The sequence below is a fragment of the Rattus rattus genome, chromosome 11, assembly GCF_011064425.1.
Source record: "Rattus rattus isolate New Zealand chromosome 11, Rrattus_CSIRO_v1, whole genome shotgun sequence".
NCBI classification, from domain to species: Eukaryota; Metazoa; Chordata; class Mammalia; order Rodentia; family Muridae; genus Rattus; species Rattus rattus.
Genome location: NC_046164.1, coordinates 18,703,761 through 18,725,913, shown reverse-complemented (window position 1 = coordinate 18,725,913; position 22,153 = coordinate 18,703,761). Strand labels below are relative to the sequence as shown.

General features: G+C 56.7%; 3 protein-coding genes and 1 long non-coding RNA gene across 9 annotated transcripts; 2 read left to right on the top strand and 2 right to left on the bottom strand.

Annotated features, from left to right (window-relative positions):
* Nucleotides 1-1,583: 1,583 nt before the first annotated feature.
* On the bottom strand, nt 1,584-6,225 carry LOC116912497 (cytokine receptor-like factor 2). Its single transcript, XM_032916581.1, has 8 exons — nt 6,008-6,225; nt 4,790-4,901; nt 4,174-4,334; nt 3,350-3,483; nt 3,041-3,203; nt 2,474-2,600; nt 2,267-2,351; nt 1,584-1,880 (listed from the first exon to the last, which is right to left on the bottom strand). Exons 1-8 carry the CDS (start codon nt 6,096-6,098, stop codon nt 1,671-1,673), a joined length of 1,083 nt encoding a protein of 360 aa, XP_032772472.1. The 5' UTR covers nt 6,099-6,225; the 3' UTR covers nt 1,584-1,670.
* A 65-nt stretch (nt 6,226-6,290) lies between these two features.
* Nucleotides 6,291-11,916, top strand: LOC116912491 (granulocyte-macrophage colony-stimulating factor receptor subunit alpha-like). Of its 4 annotated transcripts, none has more exons than XM_032916575.1 (12): nt 6,291-7,050; nt 7,978-8,054; nt 8,158-8,324; nt 8,455-8,572; nt 9,175-9,304; nt 9,420-9,586; nt 10,321-10,448; nt 10,636-10,695; nt 10,907-11,042; nt 11,277-11,373; nt 11,476-11,557; nt 11,671-11,916. In XM_032916575.1, the coding sequence occupies exons 2-12, from the start codon at nt 7,985-7,987 to the stop codon at nt 11,698-11,700; spliced, it is 1,185 nt and encodes a 394-aa protein (XP_032772466.1). In that variant the 5' UTR covers nt 6,291-7,050; nt 7,978-7,984; the 3' UTR covers nt 11,701-11,916. The 4 variants fall into 4 exon arrangements, with proteins under 4 accessions (XP_032772466.1, XP_032772468.1, XP_032772467.1 ...); XM_032916576.1 differs by having other exon boundaries at nt 6,292-7,050; nt 10,666-10,695; XM_032916577.1 differs by lacking the exon at nt 10,907-11,042.
* A 414-nt stretch (nt 11,917-12,330) lies between these two features.
* On the bottom strand, nt 12,331-14,604 carry LOC116912498. The gene is made up of 2 exons (XR_004389465.1): nt 13,829-14,604; nt 12,331-13,525 (listed from the first exon to the last, which is right to left on the bottom strand). It is a non-coding gene; the product is annotated as an uncharacterized LOC116912498 (long non-coding RNA).
* LOC116912488 (serine/threonine-protein phosphatase 2A regulatory subunit B'' subunit delta-like) lies at nt 14,394-21,585 on the top strand. Of its 3 annotated transcripts, none has more exons than XM_032916563.1 (13): nt 14,394-15,137; nt 15,220-15,411; nt 16,325-16,431; nt 16,742-16,844; nt 17,157-17,231; nt 17,401-17,487; nt 18,350-18,509; nt 18,826-18,874; nt 18,972-19,061; nt 19,403-19,578; nt 19,753-19,871; nt 20,184-20,290; nt 20,659-21,585. In XM_032916563.1, exons 1-13 carry the CDS (start codon nt 14,811-14,813, stop codon nt 20,723-20,725), a joined length of 1,659 nt encoding a protein of 552 aa, XP_032772454.1. In that variant the 5' UTR covers nt 14,394-14,810; the 3' UTR covers nt 20,726-21,585. The 3 variants fall into 3 exon arrangements, with proteins under 3 accessions (XP_032772454.1, XP_032772456.1, XP_032772455.1); XM_032916565.1 differs by having other exon boundaries at nt 14,622-15,137; nt 18,862-18,874; XM_032916564.1 differs by having other exon boundaries at nt 14,622-15,137; nt 19,753-19,865.
* Nucleotides 21,586-22,153: the final 568 nt, after the last annotated feature.

The window sequence follows — 22,153 nt, the reverse complement described above, 5'->3', positions numbered from 1 at the left end:
TGTTGACTTTTAGACTTTGGATTTGCACATGCATTAAGGGCCATCCTAGTAGAAATATGGTACTCAATGATATTAAAGGAATGGTGATGTTAGGGCATGATTCTATCCAGTGAAACTAATGGATTTGCAGTTGTACAGGAAAAGTGTATCATGTTAGGCAATATTATTCCCTTGTTATTATTTTCATGTGGACATAAGGAGATAAAATTATATGTCAAATTGCAAGGGATGGATTATGATTACTATTCTGATGTGGTACATGACTTCAGTCCAAGGAGATGAGAGTCAAGCAGATTTCTGATTCACATCATCCTGGTACAGAACAAGTTTTATGTAAAGTGAATCTTAGGTTTTGTCAAAGTGTTACACAACTTTATCCCAGCATTCAGGAAACAGAGCCATGCAGATCTCGAGTTCAATGTAATCTACAGAGCAAATTCCACAACAGCCAAGCTTAGACAACAGAAATCTGGTGATAATATAAAGAAGGGGCCATGTTCCAGCCCTTATCAAGCAGCAGAACTCAGCAGCTTTGTCCATGCGGATCTGGCTTTAGGAGCAAATATAGAAGGGACAACTGAGGCAACTGATGCTGTTTAGCTGTAGTTAAAAAATTAGCAGTGATGAAGAAGAAACCAGCATCACTGAGGTCAAATCTTCTGGTAACTGTTTTCTGAGAGATAAGCTGTGTCCCAGAAATAGCCAAGGTTAGACCTTGTCGTGCAGGTGGATGTGGACATGTGTGAGAATCATCCGGGTGTGGTGTTGTTTTCGAAGGTCTGAAGGTGTCAGGCAGGATAGCTGACTTTGCACCATGAAGTGAGTGCATGAGAAGAAGTGAAGCCTTGGTGCAGGAGTGGGGTGAGCAGAAAGAACGGGTTCAGCAGGAGGGTGGAGTCACCGAGAACCTCGAGTGCTGTAGAGGGAGGAGAGGGAAAAGTGCCCCGGCTCAGCCCTTTGAGGAGCAGAGAGGATCATGTGTGGAGCTGAGACACTAACAGGAAGCTGCAATGTTAAATGACATTGAGGTTGCCTTGAAGACCCCGAGACTGTGAGAAGCCAGAAGCCATGGCACACGTTTTCGGGAGAACCTATTTCTGGGTATAAAACATGCCCAAGAGAGAGAATTGTGCTATGGTGACCAAAGCAGAGAGGAGCTGGAGATGGGAAGAGGCTTTGACAGCGGACATGGAGGTGCAGAGTCTGGAGAGTGCCGGGCTGGGTCTGGTTTTGGTGCAGTTTTCTCTCACAATGGCGCTTAGGGCAGTGCAGTTCGTCCTGTGAGTTTGGGGGACAGGATGTGACGTTTGTTTTTGAAAACACAGGGGTTATAGTTTCATGAATCTCCAAAGCAGAAGCCTGTGAACGTCGGACGTCTTCCATTTCTGTGACTGATTTTACGATGGGGACTTTGATGCCGGAGGAGGTCAGGCGTTGTGCATTTGCTACCGGCCGGCTGTGACAAGTTCCCTGATTCCAGGTAGAATCCCCGGGACCCAACCAATCAAGTAGGGCAATGCCCCCAGACCCTCCTCCACTGGCCACGTGCACGCTCAAGACAGATTATGCAAATGAAGAACAAGTCCAGATTAACAAATTCATATTTATGCAAATGAAGCGGGGCATAAGTGACAGCAACGAGGGTCCAGGCAGGGGTCAACACAGGGTTGTCACAGGGTGGTGTAGCCGCTGTCGCCCATCAGGAACAAGGCCCCGCCCACCGACATCAGGGCCCCTCCCCCAAGGCATGGGGACCCCGGGGCGATGACATCATCATCCTCCTGAGTTTCCACCCCCTTGGTCTGAGGCCGGATGACATCATCATCTTTGTCCGGCTCTGGGACCGTAGGGACAGCAGCCTGAGAATCTGCGATCCAAGCCTATGGGTCCGGGACAGAAAGTGGGTGGGGCTAAGAGAGGGAGTGCACATGATGGGCGGGGCTTCTACAGGAAATAGGTGGAGGAAACTTGGACTCCACAGAAGTGGATGGGACCTAAACACGAGGTAAGCAGGACCGCTATAGGAAATGGGTGGGGCATAGACAGGAAGTGGGAATGGAAGGGCGTGGCCAGGTCTGGGAGGGTCCTTAGGTGAAGAAACCTGGTTGGGGCCTCCAAGCCTAACACTGGTGAGGAAAAGGGGCAGGACCTAAACAGGAAGTGGGCGGGGCCAAAACCGCTGGCCGTTGGTGGAGGTGGGCAAGGCCTCCCCTAACCCCGGGAGGCATCCATTGACCCTGCAACCCCTGATCCCCAAACCCGGTACCTGGAAGTTCCCATGATGCTTCTCGAAGAGGCCAGGGAAGGAGCCGCGGGGGTCGGGGACACCAGGCAGCAGGGCCTCCTTCACCCTAGTATCGGGGCGGGGTCAGGGATCACAGGTGAGTCAAAAGACACACAGACCCCTCGGACCCGGGCCGTGACCCCATGATCCGTGTCCCATCCCTGTGACCTCTGACCCCTGACCTCTCACCTGCGCATCCGCAGCAGGGCCAGGAGCAGCACCAGGGTGAGCAGGGCCACCGCAAGGCCACAGGCCAGGGCGAGAGGTGGGGCAGGGATCCCGGGGGTCCTCGGGAGGGTGGGGCCAGTGCAGGAGCCTGGTAGGGAGGGGGCAGAGCCGCGTGAGAAAGATGCCGACCCTCAACACACCGGCTCTTCAGTCATCTCCATTCGATTACAGTGATATCATTGCTAAACCCCACCCAACCATGCGGCCAGCATTTATAAGCCTGTGACATCATCGCCAGGCCCTGCCCCTTGCTTGACCTCCATGACATCATCAATAAGCCCTGCCTACTGGCTGTAAATCTTTTGTAATAATGACATCACCTTCATGCCCCAGCCACTCCCATCTGTCCCCGGAGTCCCCAGAGCGATGACGTCATTGCCAGGTCCTGCCTGCTTCCTGTTGGTCATGACTGGAGCGTCAACCAACACCACGACCTCATGCCCGAGCCCCGCCCACCCGGCTGTCCATCAGTGTAGAAACCATGATGTCATCATCCAACCTTGGGACCCCACATCACCCAGTCCTCACCTGTGGGCCCCACTCCCTGCAGGCTGGGCACGACTGTCCACTTGCTGGGCCGCGCCTCGGGGCCATAGAAGAAATCCTGGGGCGTCGCCCGTACCCGGAAGTCGTAGCAGCGCCCGGGGTCCAGCCCACCCACTGTCAGGTTGCAGAACGGTGCAGAGGTCGACTGTGGGGATATAGGGGGGTAAAAGGTCACAGTAAGGTTCATGAGTGTCCAGGAGGCAGAACAAGATGGCAGTTCATTGGAGGGCCACGCCCTCAGCACAGACCCTGCCCTTGACACAGACCCCACGCCCAGGCCCCACTGCTCGCCTGCCATTCAGGGTCGAAGTCATCTCTGTGCTGCACCTCATATTCCAGCCCAAGGTAGGGGTGGGCGGGGCAGGAAACAGCAACAGTGTCCCCGACCCAGCTCAGGGTGACGTTCCATGGAGGGCGGGGCCTCACTGCGGGGAGGATGGGGTGAGATCAGAGGGTGAAGTAAAGATAGAGCCACTTCCGGGTCACGGTCACATCTGGTTCACCGAGTCACTCCTGGGGCCAGACTAGGCTTGACCACAAGACCCCACCCACACACACTGTGCAAATGGGGAGGACACACCCACTTCCTGTCACATGACCTCACTTCCTGTTACAATATAGTCACTTCCCGTTAGGGCTCTTATTTGTCCCAGCCAACCAAGGCCCTCCCATCCTCTAAAAGGTCAAAACATACCTACTTCCTGTCTGACATACTCACTTCCAGGTTAAACTGCACCCATATTCACACCTGACCCTCCACAAATATTGCCCACATTATTCAATTTGCAAAATCCACACTTACTTCGTTCAGAAACACCCACTCCTGGTTTAGGCCCTGCCCGCTACACAATAGATTCTGCCCACCTTGACCTATCTCATCTTCTAATAACTGAACCACGCCCCCTTTCTGACGAGTAAACAATTTCCTCTTTAAGCCACGCCTCATCCTGATCTGGCCACGACCATCACAACCACACAGTCTTTTTTTGCTCAAGCCACGCCCACTTTTTCTCTGAAACGCATTCAGATTGGGACCCACCCATCAATCAGGCCCCTCCCACTATACCTCAGGCCCCGCCCAGTACCTGTCCAGGCCCCGCCCCCAGGGCACTCACGCCAGGCCGATGCCTTCTTCTTCCGGGAGAACAGCTTGGCTCCGCCTCCCTCACGCAGCACCACCTCCAGAAGCCCCTTCCCCATGGGGAGGACACAGCCTGCTCTGACGCTGTCCAACAGAAAGTAGTGTGGGCAGGGCTGGGGGACCTGGTTTCCATACCTGCAAGTCCGGTATAGGAAGTAATGTCACAGCCATGGGAAATGCACAGGAAGTGCTGGGGAGGTCCTGGTTTTCAGGAAGGGGCCTGAGAGTATTGGACAGGTGGGGGCGGGGACTTGAGGGAACAGAAAACAGGAGGTGACATCACCGGACCCAGAGGGAGGGAAACTGGGGAAGAGGAAGTGCTAGGGAGGGTCTTGGAGTGAAGAGGAGGCCTGGAACAGGAAATGAGGAAAACGATACAAGTGGCATCACAGACAAGGGTACAAATGGAACTGAGAAAACAGGAAGTGAAGGGGCAGAGTTTGGGGTGGAACTGACAGTGAGGAATAGGCAAGGGGCAGGGTGAAATAGGAACAGGAAACCATGGGAAAGGAAACAGGAAATGGCATCATGGGCAGAATTTGAAAATAGGAAGCGGCCCTGGCTCCGCCCCTTCTCTCCCTGCTCCTCACCGGAACTCCAGGCTGAGATTGGCTGACGGCCCATGGTGGGCAGAGCCCGGGCCCCACGTGACTTCCACGCTCTCCAGGTCATGGCAAACAATGGCAACAGAGAGGGTGTCACCTGGGGGCAGGGTCGAGGTGGTGAAATCAGAGGGGCGGGGCTTATTCCTGCCAATCATAAAACCTGGTCCTATTTGCATATTCATGAAGGACAAGAAGCTCATTTGCATTCCAGGAGACTGGAATCCTTATTCATTCACATATTAATGAGTGGAGGTTGAGTGTGCATGATGTCAGGTAAAGCAATCATTTGCACATCTATGATGCATAGAAATAATTTGCATATTCATGAGGTAGACAGGGCTCACTTGCAGATCCATCAGTAAATAGAGCTCATTCACATAAACATGAGAGGTCCAGCACTCATTTGCATGGTGCTGACCCGGGAGCCAGAGCTGGTTTACGTATTTATTATGCAGCTTGGCTCATTTGCATATCTTCAACTTGCTGATTCAACCCTCGTTTATATATTTATTGCAGGAGGGATGCTCATTTGTCTAGTTCCGAGTGAAAACCGCGATCATCATGAATATGCACCGAGGGGCGGGGATTTGCAAAGGATTACGCTGCTGCAGAGTGGTGCACTGTTGAGGTTCCTGGCGACCCCGAGAACATTTTGTCGCCAACCATCTTGACTCCTTCTGCCCTCATTGTTGTGCTGGATCCCCGCCACCATCTCGTTTGCTTGTGGCTCTGTTCTCATCACCATATTTCCTGATCTAACCCGCACACGCGGCGTCCCCGCCCCCATTTTGAATTGTCACTGCGGCTCCAACCCAGCTGCTTTCTTGCAGTCCCACCCTTCGACTTTCTAATCCCACCCACACCAATCTAGCCCAGCCCCTGCCAAGCCCTAACCCTGTCTCCATCTTGGATTTCCAGCCTTTGTAGATTTCTTTCACGTTCTGACCCCGCCCCCACCGCTATCTTGGATTTTCACTGCTGCTCCTACCCAAGCCTCCTCCTCAGCCCCGCCCACGTCGCCATTTTTCCTAGTTAAGTTGGCTTCTGCAAGGCCACACCCCTGAGGCCATCTTGGACTCTCTAACCCCGCCCGCACCGCTCTAACCGCGCCCCCTACTCTTGGCCCCAACACTGCTGCCATCTTGTCCCCCTCACCCCGCCCGCCGCGCCACCCCAGACCTACCCCGCCCCGTCCGCTCTCACCGACGCCCCCTGTCCGTGGCGTCCTCGTCGGAATCGCCCCCAAGACCCGCGGCAGGAGCATGGCCACGATGGCCCAGGTCACAGCTCGCATGATAGGGGCGGGGCCTCGGCGAGGTCGCGAGTTCTAGGGTCGGCGCGATTGACAGAGGCGCCCGGGCACAGTGCCCAGCTCATTGGGATGCCACGCCTTATACACGCGCGTGGGCGGAGCCGGAACGGAAGTGGGCGGGCCCTAGGAGCGGGGGAAGCACAGCGAGGGCTGAGCCAGAGGGGGTGATGTGATGCGTTTGGGGCGGAGCCTAAGATGTGGGCGTGACCTGGGTTGATTGACAGCTGTGCCTTAGGCAGGACTTGAGGTGATTGACTTGGGCCGCGGTCCGGGCTAGGATGATGTCAGAGGCCCGGGGCGGGGACAGGGGGTGGAGCCTGAGTGGTAGGTGGAGCTTAGCATGAGTGACAGAAAGCCTCCCTGGACCTGAGCCTTGTGGGCGGGGCATCAGTAATGCGCAAGGTCGAGGCCATGCTGTGGGTTTGGCTAGGGTTTGGGCCTGAAGGTGGGTGTGGTCAGCTGGGGCCAGACAGGAAGTGGGCGGCGCATGAGCGGCTGATGCGTGCTGTGGGCGGAGCCTTCGTGAGATTGACAGGTGTGACGTGGGCAGGGCCAAGGCTGACTGACACGGACCTCAGAGCCCATATGAGTGTGAGGGACTGTGAGGCCCCACTATGCGCAGATGACGTCACAACGGGCGGGGCTACACTGCCTGCACTCACTTGGGTTCCGATGATGTCAGCATCAGTCAGCACAGGCCCCGCCCACCTCGTACCTGTCACTGGGCAGCAAGGTCTGTGTGTGGCCCCACTGTGTGCAGGATGGTAAGGAGCGAAGCGGCCCCACAGCCTGGACGTCGGTAACGACACTCCGCCCCTGTGGCCCCACTGCACGCCCCGCCCTGCCTCAGGGGTTTCCCAACCCAAAGATGAGGAAGTGGGAGCAAGGGACACAGGACGCTGCCCAGGCCATCTCAGGCATCCCCCTGCCTCAGGTGAGTGACCCCAGCCCAGACCCACCCCGCCCTGCTCAGCCGCACCTCGTGATGACGTCTGCTGCCCTACTATGTGCAGGGCTCACACCCAGCCCTGGGCAGGGCAGACAGTGGGTGGGGGTCGGGGACACCGGGAGTGAGGGGCGGAGTTAGGGGAGGGCAGCACCTGAGGACCTACTGTGTGCTCCCTCCGTGTTCTCCCCCCCCCAGGGGCAGGGGTGAGGTCCCGGGTCAGGGCCCTGCTTCTATGTCGCCGGGAAAGGTCAGAGGTCAGGGCCAAGCCCCAGGGTCGCTGTCAGCCCAGAACAGACCCACTGTGTGCGTGGGGTCCTGGTGACTGGTATGGGCGGGGGGGGGGTCACTCGGGGTCGCCGCAGGGCATCCTGGGAGGTCAGGGTCAGCAGAGTTCCCTGAGCTGAGGCAGGGGCATGGCTGGGAGTGAAGATGAGGGAAGACATGAGGCAGGGGGATGACTGAAAGTGATAGCTCCGCTGTGGGGAGCTGAGGCAGGGGCCTGGCTCGGACCGCGACCCCTCTCCCCCTCCTGGCGCCGGGCCCGGGAGACCCCACGGGCCCCACCCTTCCCCCACTCCACAGGACCCCGGCGGCGGGCGCAGGAGGAAGCAGGGAAAGAAAAGAGGAAGCAGCAGGGGCTCCGCCGGGGCCAGGCAAGCACTGAGACTGTGTCAGGGCGCAGGGAAGAGCGCGACCCCGACCCCGCCTCCCATCCCACCCCAGAGTGGGGGAATCTGTGAGTCAGGGTCGGAGCTGAGGCAGGAGAATAGCCAGGATAGCAAAGTAAAATTTCCCGGGACTGGGGGCCCTGGTCCACACCGCTGCCAGGCCACGCCCAGGCGTGTGAGTGACAGGCGGGTGAGACCGCTGACCCCGCCCCAATCTCTGCCCCCACCACCGCTCTGCTTGCAGCTGGGCCATGAGCATCATTCCCCTGCCTCAGCTCCTCGCCCTGCTCTGCTGCTGCGGACTCGCTGCTGCTACTCAGGGTGAGAGACGGGCAGTGGAGGGCCAGGTCATCAGGTTCACATAGGGTTGTCGGGGTCACATGGGGGTCACCCGTGGGTCACACTGGGGTCCCACCTTCCCCAGGCCCCACAGACCCGTCCACGCCCCCTAACCTAGGCCCCGCTCACTTCCACAACCTGACCTTCGACCCCGGGACCTGGACACTGAGCTGGGCCTGTGGCGGCCATGATGGGGCAGTGATGTCGTGCACGGTGATTGACCAGGAGGCAGGGATCCGGCGCAGAGTGCGGGTGAGCAGGGGTTGAGACCTGGAAACCCTGACAGCCAGGACGTCAGGATGTCTGCCCGCGATTCCACTTCCTGTGGTGATGACATCACTTCCTGTCTCATGACCTCACTTCCCACCCTGGACACCCTCAGTCCCGGGGCTGCGGCTGCCGGTTTCAGCCAATGGAGCTACACCGCGGGGTCGACCTGGAGGTTGCAGGGGACAAAGGCCATGACCACGTCCATCAGACTCTGCGCTTCGAGAATGAAGGTGCAGGCAGCAAGGCAGGGGCAGGGCCCAGGCAGGGGCAGGATGGCGTCATTGGGTAGGGGCGGGGTGGGTGGCATTGGGTGAATGGATCCAAGACATGGACGTGTGGTAAGGTCATCGCCGAGGAACAAGCATGTCATCAATGCCCCAGGGTAATGTCATCGATGAGGTCAACATCCTAGGCATGATGATGTAACTGATGATTGTCATCGATGACATCACTGTGCTCAAGATGGCTGCCATAAGGCAACATAGGCATAACATCGCCAATGACATTGTACATCATTGCAAATCTGACATCATCGATAACATCGCCCCGCCCCATCCTCCAGTCACTGTGTGGTCACTATGGTCCCAGGCACAGATGATGTCATGGGCAATAACATTACTGCTTCTCTGGGACAACCTTATCGATGACATCACTCACCTCGCCTCGTAACTCACGATGTGATCGATGATGTCACCTATGATGTCACAGTGGTTTGACTAATGATGTCATCTATGATGTCATTGCCCGTTTTGGACGATGTCATCCATTACTTCACTTGTGACGTCACCGACGATGTCACCACACCCTCACAGCAGTCATCTTGCCCCTGCAGGTGCCCCAGGCTCCGGGGCAGAGAACCTGACCTGTGAGATCCTTGCTGCCCACTTCCTGTGCTGTTATTGGGCGGTGGGGCCGGCTGCACCCGATGACATCAGATACTCACTGCGCGTGCTCAACGCCACGTGAGTCAGGGGACCAGATGTCGATGGCGGGTGGAGCCATGTGATGTCAATGATGATGCCATCAGTGAGCTGGGCTAGCTACGTAGTTGATGTCTGAAACCTGACCTGCCCACAGTGGTCATGAGGTCGCCAGCTGCTCCGCTGCCCCCGGAACCCCACCCACGCGTTGCCAGGCTGATGATCTCACACATCTGCCCCGCCTCGCATACATCGTCGTCACTGGGCAGAGCCGGACAGGGCTGGTGCGGTTCCTGGATGCCGTGGTCAACACCAAGGGCATTGGTGAGGGGCGGGGCCTGTGTGGAACAGGAAAGGGCTTAGAAGAGGTGGGCTCCTAACTGGTCCGAGCAGGGCCTATGAGCTTATTGATGAGCGTGGGCGGAGCTTGCAATTGAGTGGCAGGAGAGCAACTGGGCCAGATTGGCGCTGCATGGGCTGGGCTGGGGCTGTGAGTGCTGAGTGAAGGGGCGGGGCTTGGCTGTGATTGACAGGTCAGGGGCAAGGCTTAGGATTCAGTGCCAGGAAGGGGCCAGGCTCTGTGACTATTCAGCAATGATGTGTCAGTTGAACAACAGCTGAGGGGTGGGGCATAGATTAGGAAGTGGGCGTGGCCTGTGGAGTGTGTGTGACTTTTTGGGAGGCGGGGCTTGGACAGGAGAGACGCTTGATTTTGAGCGCCACCTAAGGGTGGATTCAAGACAAGTAGGCCAGGGGTTGGGGATTTAGCTCAGTGGTAGAGTGCTTGCAAGGCCTTGGGTTCGGTCCCCAGCTCCGAAAAAAAAGAAAAGAAAAAAAAAAGACAAATAGGCGGGGCTGAGATAGGAAGTGATCATTGCCCATGTTTGATTGATAGAAGGTGGGCAATTATTTGGCTTAGAAAATATGAAGTGGGTGGCACTGAGGCAGAAAGTGGGTGGGACTTGGCTTTGATTGACAGGAAGTTGGCAGGGCTTCACTGACACCCCAGTGACTGTGCCCGCCCCCACCGACCCCGCCTCCCACCCCGCCCTGTACAGAGCGCCTGAGTCCCCCAGATAACGTCTCTGCCTCCTGTAACTTCTCCCACTGCACCATCACCTGGGCTCCGCCCCCTACCTGGGCGCCTATGACGGAACAGGATTTCCGCTTTGAGATCGAGTGGAAGGTGGGCAAGGCCTGTGGAAATGGTGGTGGCATTGTAGGGGGCGGGGCTTGGAGCGAGCATGACCTTGGTGGGTGGGGCCTTGCGATTGGGGCGGAGCCCTGGGCCAAGTGGGTAAAGCTCCCGGTGGACGAGCTTGCGTGTTATGGGTGTGGCCATATCCCCATGGGTGTGGCTTTCTCTCACCCAGCCCTGCCCACCCCTTTCTTCCTCCACTCAGAAGGCGGAGCCCAGCAGCATTGCCCAGAAGGTAGAGCCACCCCAGTCTGACCCCTGCAGCCCCCAAGTGACCCCGCCACCCCCAGGTGACCCCGGGACCCCTGAGTGACCCCACCACCCCCAGGTGACCCCGGGACCCCTGAGTGACCCCACCACCCCCCAGTGAGTCTGCAACCCCAGTTTGAGCCTGAAGGAATCCCTTGCCCTCTCATGGCCCTGCCCACCCCGGACCCCACCCCCAGGTGGTTATCGCAGGGCGCGAGGACAACGCCTTCGCCTTCCCCAGCCCCGCCCCCCGTGGCCGCCTCTGGGTCAGAGTTCGTGCAGGGGACACACGCAGTGATCGGTGGAGCGACTGGAGCCCCGCCCTGGAGCTCGGTGACAACACCGGGGTCACGCCCACTTCCTGCTTGATGATCTGAACCCCCCATTAACATCAAAATGTGGAGCCCCACCCACACACTTCCACTTGTGCTAATGAAGGGGCGGGGCTTACAATCACTTTCGGTTCTTTGTGGGCGGGATTTCTGGTTTTGCCTTCCGACCCCGCCCGTCCACTTCCGGGGTGGGACTTCTGGTTCTGTGACCCCCGCCCCCTTCCCTCCCTCACAGGCTCGGATGCCACAACCCCGCCGCGGGCCCTGGTGTTGGCGGCGTCGAGCTGTGCAGCCCTGCTGTGTGCGCTGGCGCTGGGGGCAGCCTGCAGGAGGTGAGGCGGGGGGAGGGTATGACCGCGAGTGAGGGGCTGAGGCAGGGGAATGCTGTCGACTGCGCGTGACTCTGCTCCCTGACCCCACAACCGGACCCGCAGACTCGCGCTCTCACGCCGCCTCCTCCCCCCCATCCCCGGGATCCGGGACCGCGTATCTGATGACGAGCGTGTCAACTCGGAGGTCAGAGGTCATGGAGGGAGGGGGGCTAGGGGGTCAGAGGTTCTCCTCACCCTAGCCCCACCCACTGCTCCTGGGCGACCTCTGACCCTGTCGGTCCCGCCCCCTCCTGGCAGACGCTGAGGAAGGACCTGCTGCGGCCCTAGACCACGCCCACCGCTCCCCGTGACGTCGTTGGCTCAGTTATGTCATAGACAGGAAATCTCGCCATCCCACAATGATTGACAGCTCTCACAGGGAGTCCCGCCTCCGCTGGAACCAATTGACATCACGGACAGGAATACCCGCCCCTGTGGCCCTGATGGGCAGGTCCTGCCTGGCTCCCATCCTCCAACTCTGACATAAATGCTGTCTCTACTGTGGTCGTGGTCGTGGTCATTGGGGTGGGGCCGGGCTATGATTGACGAGGGTGGCACACACACCCCCCCCCCCGCCACCCTCTTCATGTCAGAGGCCTGGGTGGCTCAGCCTGAGTGCAGGTGCAGTGAACAAAATAAATGAAGGACAAGGAAGGAATGATCTCCTTAGAGGGTAAAGCGATTCTCTGACGACGCCCAGCACCGTGTTAGGGTTAAATTCTCGGGGTCATTGATGACGCAAAAGACCAAGCTGCGTAATGACACCTGACCATCGCCAATCCTGGAATTGATCGTGAAAAACTCAACACAAATCCACTGACTCAGAAATGGGACAAGGTTGCTGTTCTCTCCGTATTTTCTGAACATAGAATTTTAATGTTTAACCAGCAATAAAACAACTGAAGGAGATCAGGGGAATAAAAACCACAAAGGAAGAAGTCATTTTTATTTTAGGTGATGTGATTGCACACAAGTCAGTCAAAAAACCCCACAGGCTGCTCTTGCAGCAGATGAACACTGTGAGCAAAGTTGCTGTGTACACAACCAACAGAAAATAAACAAACCCATGACCTTCCTATACACAGACAAGAAAGGGACTGAGAGTAGGGAGACAAAACACGGCTCGCTAGCCTCGTGTACTATACGCAGGAGAAACTGAAAAGCCAGCGACTGCCTCGCATGACAAGGACGCCAGTGTTAGGGGAAAGAAACTGAATACGATGTTAGAAGACTGAAAGACCTGTCACGCTAAAGAATGTGTAGACCTAACATAATAAAAGCACAGTCTCCGAGCTGCCATCAGATTTAAAACAATCCCTGCGGAAATTCCAACACAAACTTACAGACATTGCAATACTCAATCACACAGGGAAAAACAAAACCAAACAAAAGGCCAGGGTAACTAAACAATCTTGCGCAATTGAGGTCCCCGAGGTAGGCCCATCTTTTAATTTGAGGTGTCTTCCATACCCGAGTGCATCGTCAACAAATGGTGCTGATTAGATAGTTGCAAGTCAGATGGCAAAATAGCTCCATGTCCTCCAAGTCCATGTGCATCAAAGACCAGCACGAAACCAGACACACAGAACCCATAGACCCCATGTGTCAGTGGCTGGGTGGGTGACTGAGTGGCAACACCGCCATTTAATTTAAGGATGTGGTTAGTTTAATAAAAAGGTCAGCAAGGTATTGACCTAGGAAGCAAAAGTCTGGGGTCAAGGTCACCGGAGGCAGCCAGAGATAGGAGAACTTATCTCAGGTTCATTCCAAAGAGCCCACAGGTGTGGCTGTGCTAGAATCAATGCCCCTCCCCAGTAGACATGGGGCACCATGGAGTACAGTAATCCGGGAATCTGTGAGAATAGGAAGTAACATCGTTAAGGGGGAAGGTGGAGGGGCCCCCTGTGACCTCAGCCTTGAACCCCTTAGGCGATGACGCTATGGCCAGGCCACACCCACTCCTGCCAGTGACCCTGAAAGCCCAACCCCTCACCTGCCATTTAGGGTCCACACTGAGGGCGGGGTTAATGACGTAATCACAACGGACCGAGGTTACTTCCTATCCCTGTGACAGGTCAGAAAGTCAAGGCAGGGAGATGACAGGTAGTGAGACCTAAGGTGAGATGACATTACCTGTCAGTCAGCTTGCAAAGCAGGGCTTCCTAGTCAGGCCAGGCAACCTCTGATTTGCAGAATCTGTACACTGAGCGCTCATCAGAGACAAGCAAATATGCAGATTTTATGCAAACGAGGCTGACAATGACCTGAGTCCCAGGGACTTCATGTCCCCGGTGAATATGCCCCAGTGTGCATTTGAGGTCATAATTCCCCGTTTGTCACGCAGGCAGACCCGCCCACTGCTTTCATCATTTAGGAGCAATTGAATCAGAGTGGGCAGGGCAAGAGCTAGACTCACAGCCTCTGTCCCGTCCTGACACGCGCTGGATCACAAAGCACCGCCACTGCGCATCAATAACATACACTTCTGCCAGGCTGTCGGAAAAGCCTCAGAAGACGTCACTGCACGTCTGCTTCTGGTCCCCTCCATCGCTGCAACTGTGACGCCATTATCAAGAATCCGTGACGCCATTATCAAGAATCCGGATCACCACTTTGAAAGCCGCTGCCCAAGTCCTTCAGGACCGCCGCTATTCCGTCGCTCCCGGTGACACCATCGCGGGGCGCCGGTGCCCGGAGCGCGTCAGTCTTTAATGGTGTCCGGGTCGTGGTGTCATTGTAGCGCTTCGTGACACCATCACGCCGCGCCGCATCGGTCCGCTCAGGTTTCATACGGTTCCCCGTGGCCTTGTCGCAGCGGCTGTGACGTCCTCAAGCCGCAACGGCTCCAGTTACCCAAGTCCGGTTCTGTGACTCGGCCTGTTTCCTGTGGTCCCGCCATGACGTCCTCAGGCTGCGCCCGCATCCTCCAGCTCTTCCTGTTCGCTGAGGTCGCGCGGTGATATCAGGCCACGCCCGGATCCCTCAGCTCTGCCCTTGTTTCCACAGAAATCTGTTCTTCCTGATCCCCGCGACGCCATCATTCCTAGCCGGGAGTGCCTAGCTAAGCGTCCCCCGCAGGGGGAGCATTGGGCGCGTCCATCGCGGGTTCCCGAGTACGTCCGTCTGTCCCGGTTCCGACCTCTCCCCAAGGTCCTCCATCCCCAGAAGCCACCGCCGCCGCCGTTGAAGACGTTTCACTCCTGTCTTCCTGATTTTTCCCGTCGCGCTCTGTGACGCCTCCACGCCGCGCCGGTATTGCCCCGTGTTCTTGAATCCCGCAGTCGCGCCAGTAACGCCATCACTCCTCGACGGAAGTCCCGGGCCCAGTGTCAGCGGCGGGCGTTTTGAAGCCGGGGAAGCGTGAGTCCATTCGTCCTGGTGCGGACCCCGCGTTCGCCATGGCGCCCCGGAAGCCGCCGCCGTCGCCTCTCCGGCCTTGCCTGCAGATGAAGGTTGACGAGCTCTTCCTGCGCTGGCTCAGCGATCCGGGCACACAACGCGCACTGCGAGCAGGACTGCGGCGCATCCAAGGACCTGCGGTGATCCTCGACCACACAGTGACCCCCAACCCCGCCACGGCCCTCGATTCCGCCACCAAAGCCATTGCTGCTCCGGCCAAAATTGCTCCGCCCGACCCCGCGGTGACCCCCAACCCCGCCGCCATTGCCTCTTCCACCGCCATTACTAAATTTTCCGCCTCACGAAAAAGGAACAGGCACAGAGCGGTGAGTGACGTTCCTGGGGGCGTATCAGATATTGGTGAATGACTCCCGGTGACCACGCGAACCCCTCTGACCCCGCCCCCAGGTCCCTCCCAGAGGAGAGGAGCCTGGGCCGAAGGCCCCACTCCCAGGCCGAGGAATTCCCGCCTTCTACTTCCCGCGCGGGCGCCCGGGACAGGGACCGGATGTGGACGACGTAATCGCGGATGTGGAGCGCGCATTCGCCAGGCTGCCGAGCGGGAGGGCGGGGCTGCAGGATATGGGCGTTGTTGCCAAGGTGGGCGGGGCCCTGGTAGTGCATGGTTGGCAGTGTGGGAGGGGCCGTGGGTGTTAACCAAAGTTGTGGACATTAGCACTACGATGGCAGTGGGCGGGGCTTTGGGCGGGGCGGAGCCTGGGGTTGTAAGAGGGGCTTTGAGGTAGGTGGGGTGAGGGCGTGAGCGTGGCTGGCAGAGTGGCCGGGAAATGCCCTGTAATCTGGTTGGGGAGAAATGGAGGCCTAGGGGTGGGTTTTGGGCATAGGGCGGGGATTTGCTGTGTGGTTAGGGCTGGAGCGGGTGATGGGCGGGGCCAGCACTGAGCTATGGTCAGTGATCTTTGTTGGTTTGGAGCTTGGTTACCGGCCAAGTGGGCGGGGTTAGGCACGGAGGTGGAACCTGAGGTGTTTGGGCGGGTTTGGGACTGTGGTGGGCTGGGCTGTAGAACTGAGAATGACAGTCACTGGTTTTTGTGTAGAGATGGAGACTACAGTGGGTGGAGCTTTTTTTTTAATTTCAAAAAAATATATATTTTCTGTGGCTAAGCGCGTGAGTTTATATATCATTCACTATAGGTCTACATTTTTACCATCTTTTCACTTTGATGTGAATCTTTACGATGCCTGTCGCAAATTAAATTGATAGGTCAGTTATATGAAGTTTCTTAACTATAGCTAATATTACACCACTTCATGTGGCATAGTCTCTACCACAATTTTAGAGCTGTTACATGTTACAAGATCCAGTCTTTTTTTTTCATCTTTATTAAATCGGGTATTTATTTACATTTCAAATGTTATTCCCTTTCCCGGTTGTGGGCCTGGTCACACCCACAGATCCTAATTACTGATTTTGTTCACTCCTATACCCGACTCGCTACCCTGCCCACACTCTCCGTGGATCTGCTTATACTTCTGGTGGCCACACCCCCAGGCCTGCTGCTGCCCACTCTACTGGAAGGCCCCACTGTTCCTTGCTGCAGGAGGTGGGGCACAGGGCGGCTTTGTGAGCGCACGTGACATCATAGGCCTGTGGAAGCCGTGAGTGCAGCGGAGGGTGGGTCAATGGGCGGGACCAGGGTGATGGTCAGGTCACAGTCATGCCCCTTGACAGAATTAGGTTACATCAGGGAAGGATGGAATGATTGTGTGTGGGGTGGTTCGGACGGGAGGTGGATAATTGATGACATCACATATAAGGGCGGGGCATGTTTAGGGCTGCAGTGATGTTATAGCCATGCTGCCAGCTGAAAACCAAATGGTTTACATGGGGAAGGGCACCATGGTTGCTGGGCGTGGTCGGACCGTTCAGGGTGTGACCAGGGTTGTAAGGTCCCAGCCCTGTCCCCAGGATCCTGCTGACCTGCCATGACGAAGCAGCCCGCTTCGAACGCCTCCTTGGTGGACCAGGGGACGGTGGCCTCAGCCCAGAGGACCTTGCACCCCTCGTGCAGGTAGGCAGGACTGGGGACAGGGGTGGGGAGCGTTGGACACACTCACTGCTGGGGATCCGGACCCACATTTTCTGTTTCCTGGTTTTGTCCTGGTTCTCCCAGGGTGTGGTTTTATGTTGACCACACCCATTGGGCTGGGCCATGCCTTGGCCCTAAGCCATGTCCTGGTCACTCACACAGAGGTCACGCCCCTAACTCAAACACTCAAGTGTCTTTTGGGTTTTGGTCACACCCCCTTCATCCAGGCTCCGCCCCATGGTTCAGGCCCCTCCCTGTGAATGTCCTGCACCATCTGTCCCCACCCTTCTCCAGGATGTTGCAGACTCACATCCTGGCCTGAGCTTCCTGCGGGAGGCAGAGCCGCTCCGCCGGGATTATGTCACCACGGTGAGGACACGCTCCTATTGCCCTGTGGCTTCTATCCACGATGGCCACGCCCTCCCGGATTCTGCCCACTCAGGCCCTGTTAACCCTGCTGGGCCCTGGTTCAAGTTCTCTGTGACCCCGCCCCTCCCTCTTGGCTCCATCCTTGCTGTGACACTGGCCCCGCCCACAGGTGACACAGCGTGTCTTCTACGCTGTGAACCGGTCTTGGTCTGGGCGGATCTCTTGCCAGGAGATTAGACGAAGCTGCTTCCTGCAGGTGGGTGGGGCTTTCTGCAGGTGGGCGGGGTCTTGGTGGGTCTGATGTTGACTTTCTGCTAGTAATGGGGCTTTCTGTCCTGGGTGGAGCTTCCTGCTGTTGGGCGGGACTTTTGTGTGTGTGGCAAGTTGGCGTGGCCTGCACGCAAGGTCGTGGTCTTCATGGAGGCGGGCCTCTACTTGCCCGTCACCTGTGGATGATGCTTAGGTGGATGGGGTTATTTGTTGTTGCCTGCGTTGTCGTTGTGTGATGTGGGCTTTCTGGTGGGCGAAGCTTTCAAGGATCCTGGCTCCTGCTGTGTATGGTGCATTATAGGTGCGGCTTCTGTGGGTTTGTCCTTGCCTTTCATGAGATGGATGGAGCCCTGGTGGGTGTGGCTTATCGTGCTTAGCTATGCATTGGGCGTGGCTTATGGTGGGTATGGTTTTCCAATGGGCGTTGCTTTGTGGATTGCGGGGCTTCTTGCTGGCCAAGACTTTTCTGTGCATGTTCTGTGGATGTGGCAAGTGGGCGTGGCACACTGTGTGTGGTCCTCGAGTGGGTGTGGTCTACTGTGCTCTTTGCTCTGTTCTGGGGTGGCTTGAAAAGTTCCTGACTATGCGGGGGTATGGTCCATTGTGCACGTGACTGTGGTGGGCGGAGCTTGTGCTCCTTTCTCTGTGTTGGGCTTGTCTGTGTGGCTTTCTGGTGGGCGGGGCTTCTGAATCTCTTGGTCTCATGTGGTTGTGGTTCCTTGTGGATGTGGTTTGTTGTTGGGTATGGCCTGAGATGTTTCTTTGCTCTTGGGTGTGGCCTCTGATATTTGCCATGTGTAGGTGTGGCTTTGTGGTAGGCGTGTCCTCACCCCTCCTCCATCCCCTAGGCCGTGTCCCAGCTGGAGGCGGAACCCAACCCCGGCCGTGCCACACCATCATTCTTCTCCTATCCCCACTTTTGCGTTATTGTCAGCAAATTTCAGGCCCTGGATGCTGATGGCGACGGCCTGATTGATAGGCACGACCTCCGGCGGCATGCGGATGGCGGTGAGGTGTGGGGCTAGGCACTGGGTTGGGGCCACAGGTGGGAATTGCCTTGAGTGGGAGGGGCCTTGTGTCTAGAGCCTTTGGTGTGAGTGAATGGGGCGTGGCCTAGGACTGTGGGTGGGGCTTTAGGGATGATATATCCTGTTGTGGGCTGGGCCTCAGCTGTGCACTTCTTAGGGACAGGGACTAGCATCATGGGCGGGGCTTGAAAGGATGAATGCATCTGTGATGGGCGGGGCTTTATAGGTGGGCAGGTCATTGATTGAGAGTCTATTGGGTGTGCGCGGCCATCCCCAACCTCAGCCCCGCCCCCCAGCCATCTCTTCTAGGATGATCGACAGGATCTTCTCAGGCGCAGTGACCCGGTATGACCCCTGCATGTGGCGGGGCTCAGGGTGGATGTGACGTCATTGGCCATGACCTGGGGCTGTCATGTCATCGCTGATGGCCCCACCTCCGTAGAGCACGGCCATCCCCCGAGGGTGGGAAGATGGGGCTCGCGGACTTCGTGTGGTTCCTGCTGTCGGAGGAGGACAAGACCACGCCCACCAGGTAGGCTGGGCTAGGTGGGGCCAAAGTTGGGCGGGCCCAGGGGTGGGCAGGACTGGTGTGGGTCAGGGCCGGGGCATCCTGTGACTTCACAGGCCATGCCCCTCTGTCCTGAGCCATAGCCACAACCCTGAGCTCTGTTGGCTCCACTCACAACGACCCCTGACCACGCCCTGTTGTGGCCTGTGATGTCATTGCTTACACTGGTGTGGCCACGCCCTCTGCCCTGTCCACTACTGTAGTCTTGACCCCTCCCCTTCCTTATGACACCAGCTGGACACTGATGCCAACCCCGCCTCTAACCCCCGTTGTGACCTCCCTGACCCCCCTGGTCCTGCCCACAGCACTGAGTACTGGTTCCGCTGCATGGACCTGGATGGGGACGGCGTCCTTTCTGCCCCAGAGCTCAGCTTCTTCTATGAGGAGCAGGCGCAAAACCTGGCAGCCCGGGGGGCGGAGCCTCCGCCCTTCGCTGACCTCACCCGGCAGGCCCTTGACTTGGTGCAGCCACGCTGCCCTGGTGAGCCCAGCCCCGCCCCCTGCCTCCCCTGTGTGACTCTGTGACCCCAGTGTGGTGCCTATGACGCCTGTGTGATCCCATGTGACGCCCAGGTTACCCCCCTGTGACCTCCATGTGACCCATGTGAACCTCTGTGATACCACATGACTCCATGTAATCCCTGCCCCACCCCAGGCCAGATCACGCTGGGCGACCTGAAGCGCTGCGGCCTGGCGGGCGAGTTCTTTGATGCCTTTTTCAATGCTGACAAATTCCTGGAGCACGAACGGCGGGAGCCGGCAGGGCCTGTGAGGGTGGACGGGGCTTCCTGTGGGCAAGGCCTGGGGTGGGCGGGGTATTGGGGAGGGCAGGGCTCCCTGTGGGAGGGACAAGCGTGGGCATGGCCTGAGCATGGGTGTGGCACTGTTGTGCGGGCTCTCCTGCTAGGAGGAGCCTCAGGGAAGGGACAGAGCTGACTTGAATGGTGGGCTGGGCTGATGCAGGCCGGACCGCAGGTAGTGGGCGGTGCTAGAAGGGCGTGGTCATGAGTCCCTGATTGTGGGAAGGAGCTGGGGTTGAACAGGGGTTGCTCAGGGGTCACCCTTAGGCCTTGCCCATTCTCCTAGGCCCCGGATGCCGACCCCACCCTCTCCGACTGGGATAGGTTCGCTGCAGTGGAGTATGACTTCCTGCTTGCTGAGGAGGCACAGGATGATGACGCGTGGGAGGAGGGGTGAGTGGGGGAGCAGGGCTGGGAGACCACGCCTCTCATTGTGGACCATGACTTGCCAGGGGAGGGGTCTCCTGACCCTTGAGGAGCCATTGCGGTGGGAAGGCGGTCAGTCACTGCTCTCCCTGCCCCTGGTCTAAGCAATGCCCACTTTCCTTCTCCCACATCCCACCCTACCTGTCAGTACCTACGTCACATTAGACACACCCCTTATTCCCAACCACACCCCTCTGTCACCTCTGATCCTTCCCCTCATTATGGCCCTGCACATTGGCTCTAGCTCCGCCCAGTTTCCCTTGGTCACGTCCCTTTCTGCCTGTCAGTGCCCAGGTTCACCACGGCCCCGCCCCTCATCCCAGCCCCTCCCCCAGGTCTGAATCCCCGCCCAGCTCCCCGGATCCCTACGACTTCGCAGATGACACCCTAGATCCGCTGTGACGTGCGTGGGCGGGGTCGTGGGACATACTGTGCACCCTGCCCGGGGTCACACAGGATCACGCAACTGAGGACTACCTCCTCGGCGGCGGTGAGTTCAATCGACTGAGGACAACCTCGACACTCCCATGACATCCTGTGACCCCACGTGACCTCGCACCCCACTGTGCGCAGAACCGTCGTCTGTAATTTTTGAATAAAGAGTTCAACGTTTCCATGGCCTGCAGTCAGTGTCTCTCCCGGGACCCTCGGTGGGCGGGGCCCGGTTTGTTGATTGGCACCAGGGCGGGGTAGGTCACAGCGAAGACTTTCGTCCTGGAAGGATTGACCGCCAGGCTGGCAGGGGTTGCGGGTGACATCACCAGGGTCATGGGTGATTGGTTGATGGGCGGCGTGCTCTGGACTCTTTCTTTTTTAAATGTATATTATATATTGTATTCTGTATTATATATTATATATTGTTTATTTATTATATATTGTTATGTATTTTATATTTATATATGTGTATATATACATACATGCATACATACATACATACAGTCAACCAATTGTCCCATTGGACTTTTCTTCTTTTTACTTTTTGTAGTTCAAAAATGAGATCGACCAGTTGTCCTTTTGTTAAAAGACACATATTAACACTGCCTGCAGACTTTTTGTAATTAAAGAAATTAATATATATGTATATGTAAATTATATGTATATATAATTTTTTTAAAAAAAGTATGAGGTCGACCAGTTGTCCCTTTTGTTCTAAGCAGAGCAAAATCATGAATCTATTAATGTGATTGTAAACATAAGGCTGGGTAAAAACTTAAACCTTTGAACGACTGAAGAATAAAACTAAAACTGACTGGAAAAAAAAAGCCTCCAGATAATGTTTACCACTTCAAGATGGCTGTAATTATGGTTTGTGTTCAGTGATTGACATGGAATGGACAATAAGATAGCAGAGGATCATCAGTAGTTGAGGTTGATATGCAAGGTGCTGTGGTGGGTGCCTAAAATCTTATAACCCAGCTCGGTCTCACTTCTACCTCAGATACATTCATCCAAATTTGATGGAAAAATATGTTAAATGCATCCATCAATGCATGCAAATCCCTTTCTACTTAATATTTTTAAATATGTACAAATGCATTGGAAAAGCAAGGAGAATCAATAGTAAAGTTAAATCTCTGGGCAGATGTAAGTTTACTTTAGCATTTTGGGGTTTCTCTTTGCACTGTTGTAGGGAGCGGCACGGCAAAACAAAGATGGCACCGACAGCCAGCCCCGTCTGAATGTAAACAACTTACCGCGCATGCGCAGGCTTGTCCCCTCGTCAGGGCAGCTGTATGATTCGGCGCCCTCAGTTGGCCGGTAATATGCTAATGAGGGGGCAGTACCATGCTGGTGGGGTGATTCGTTCTCCGCCAATCCCTGGAGGACAAG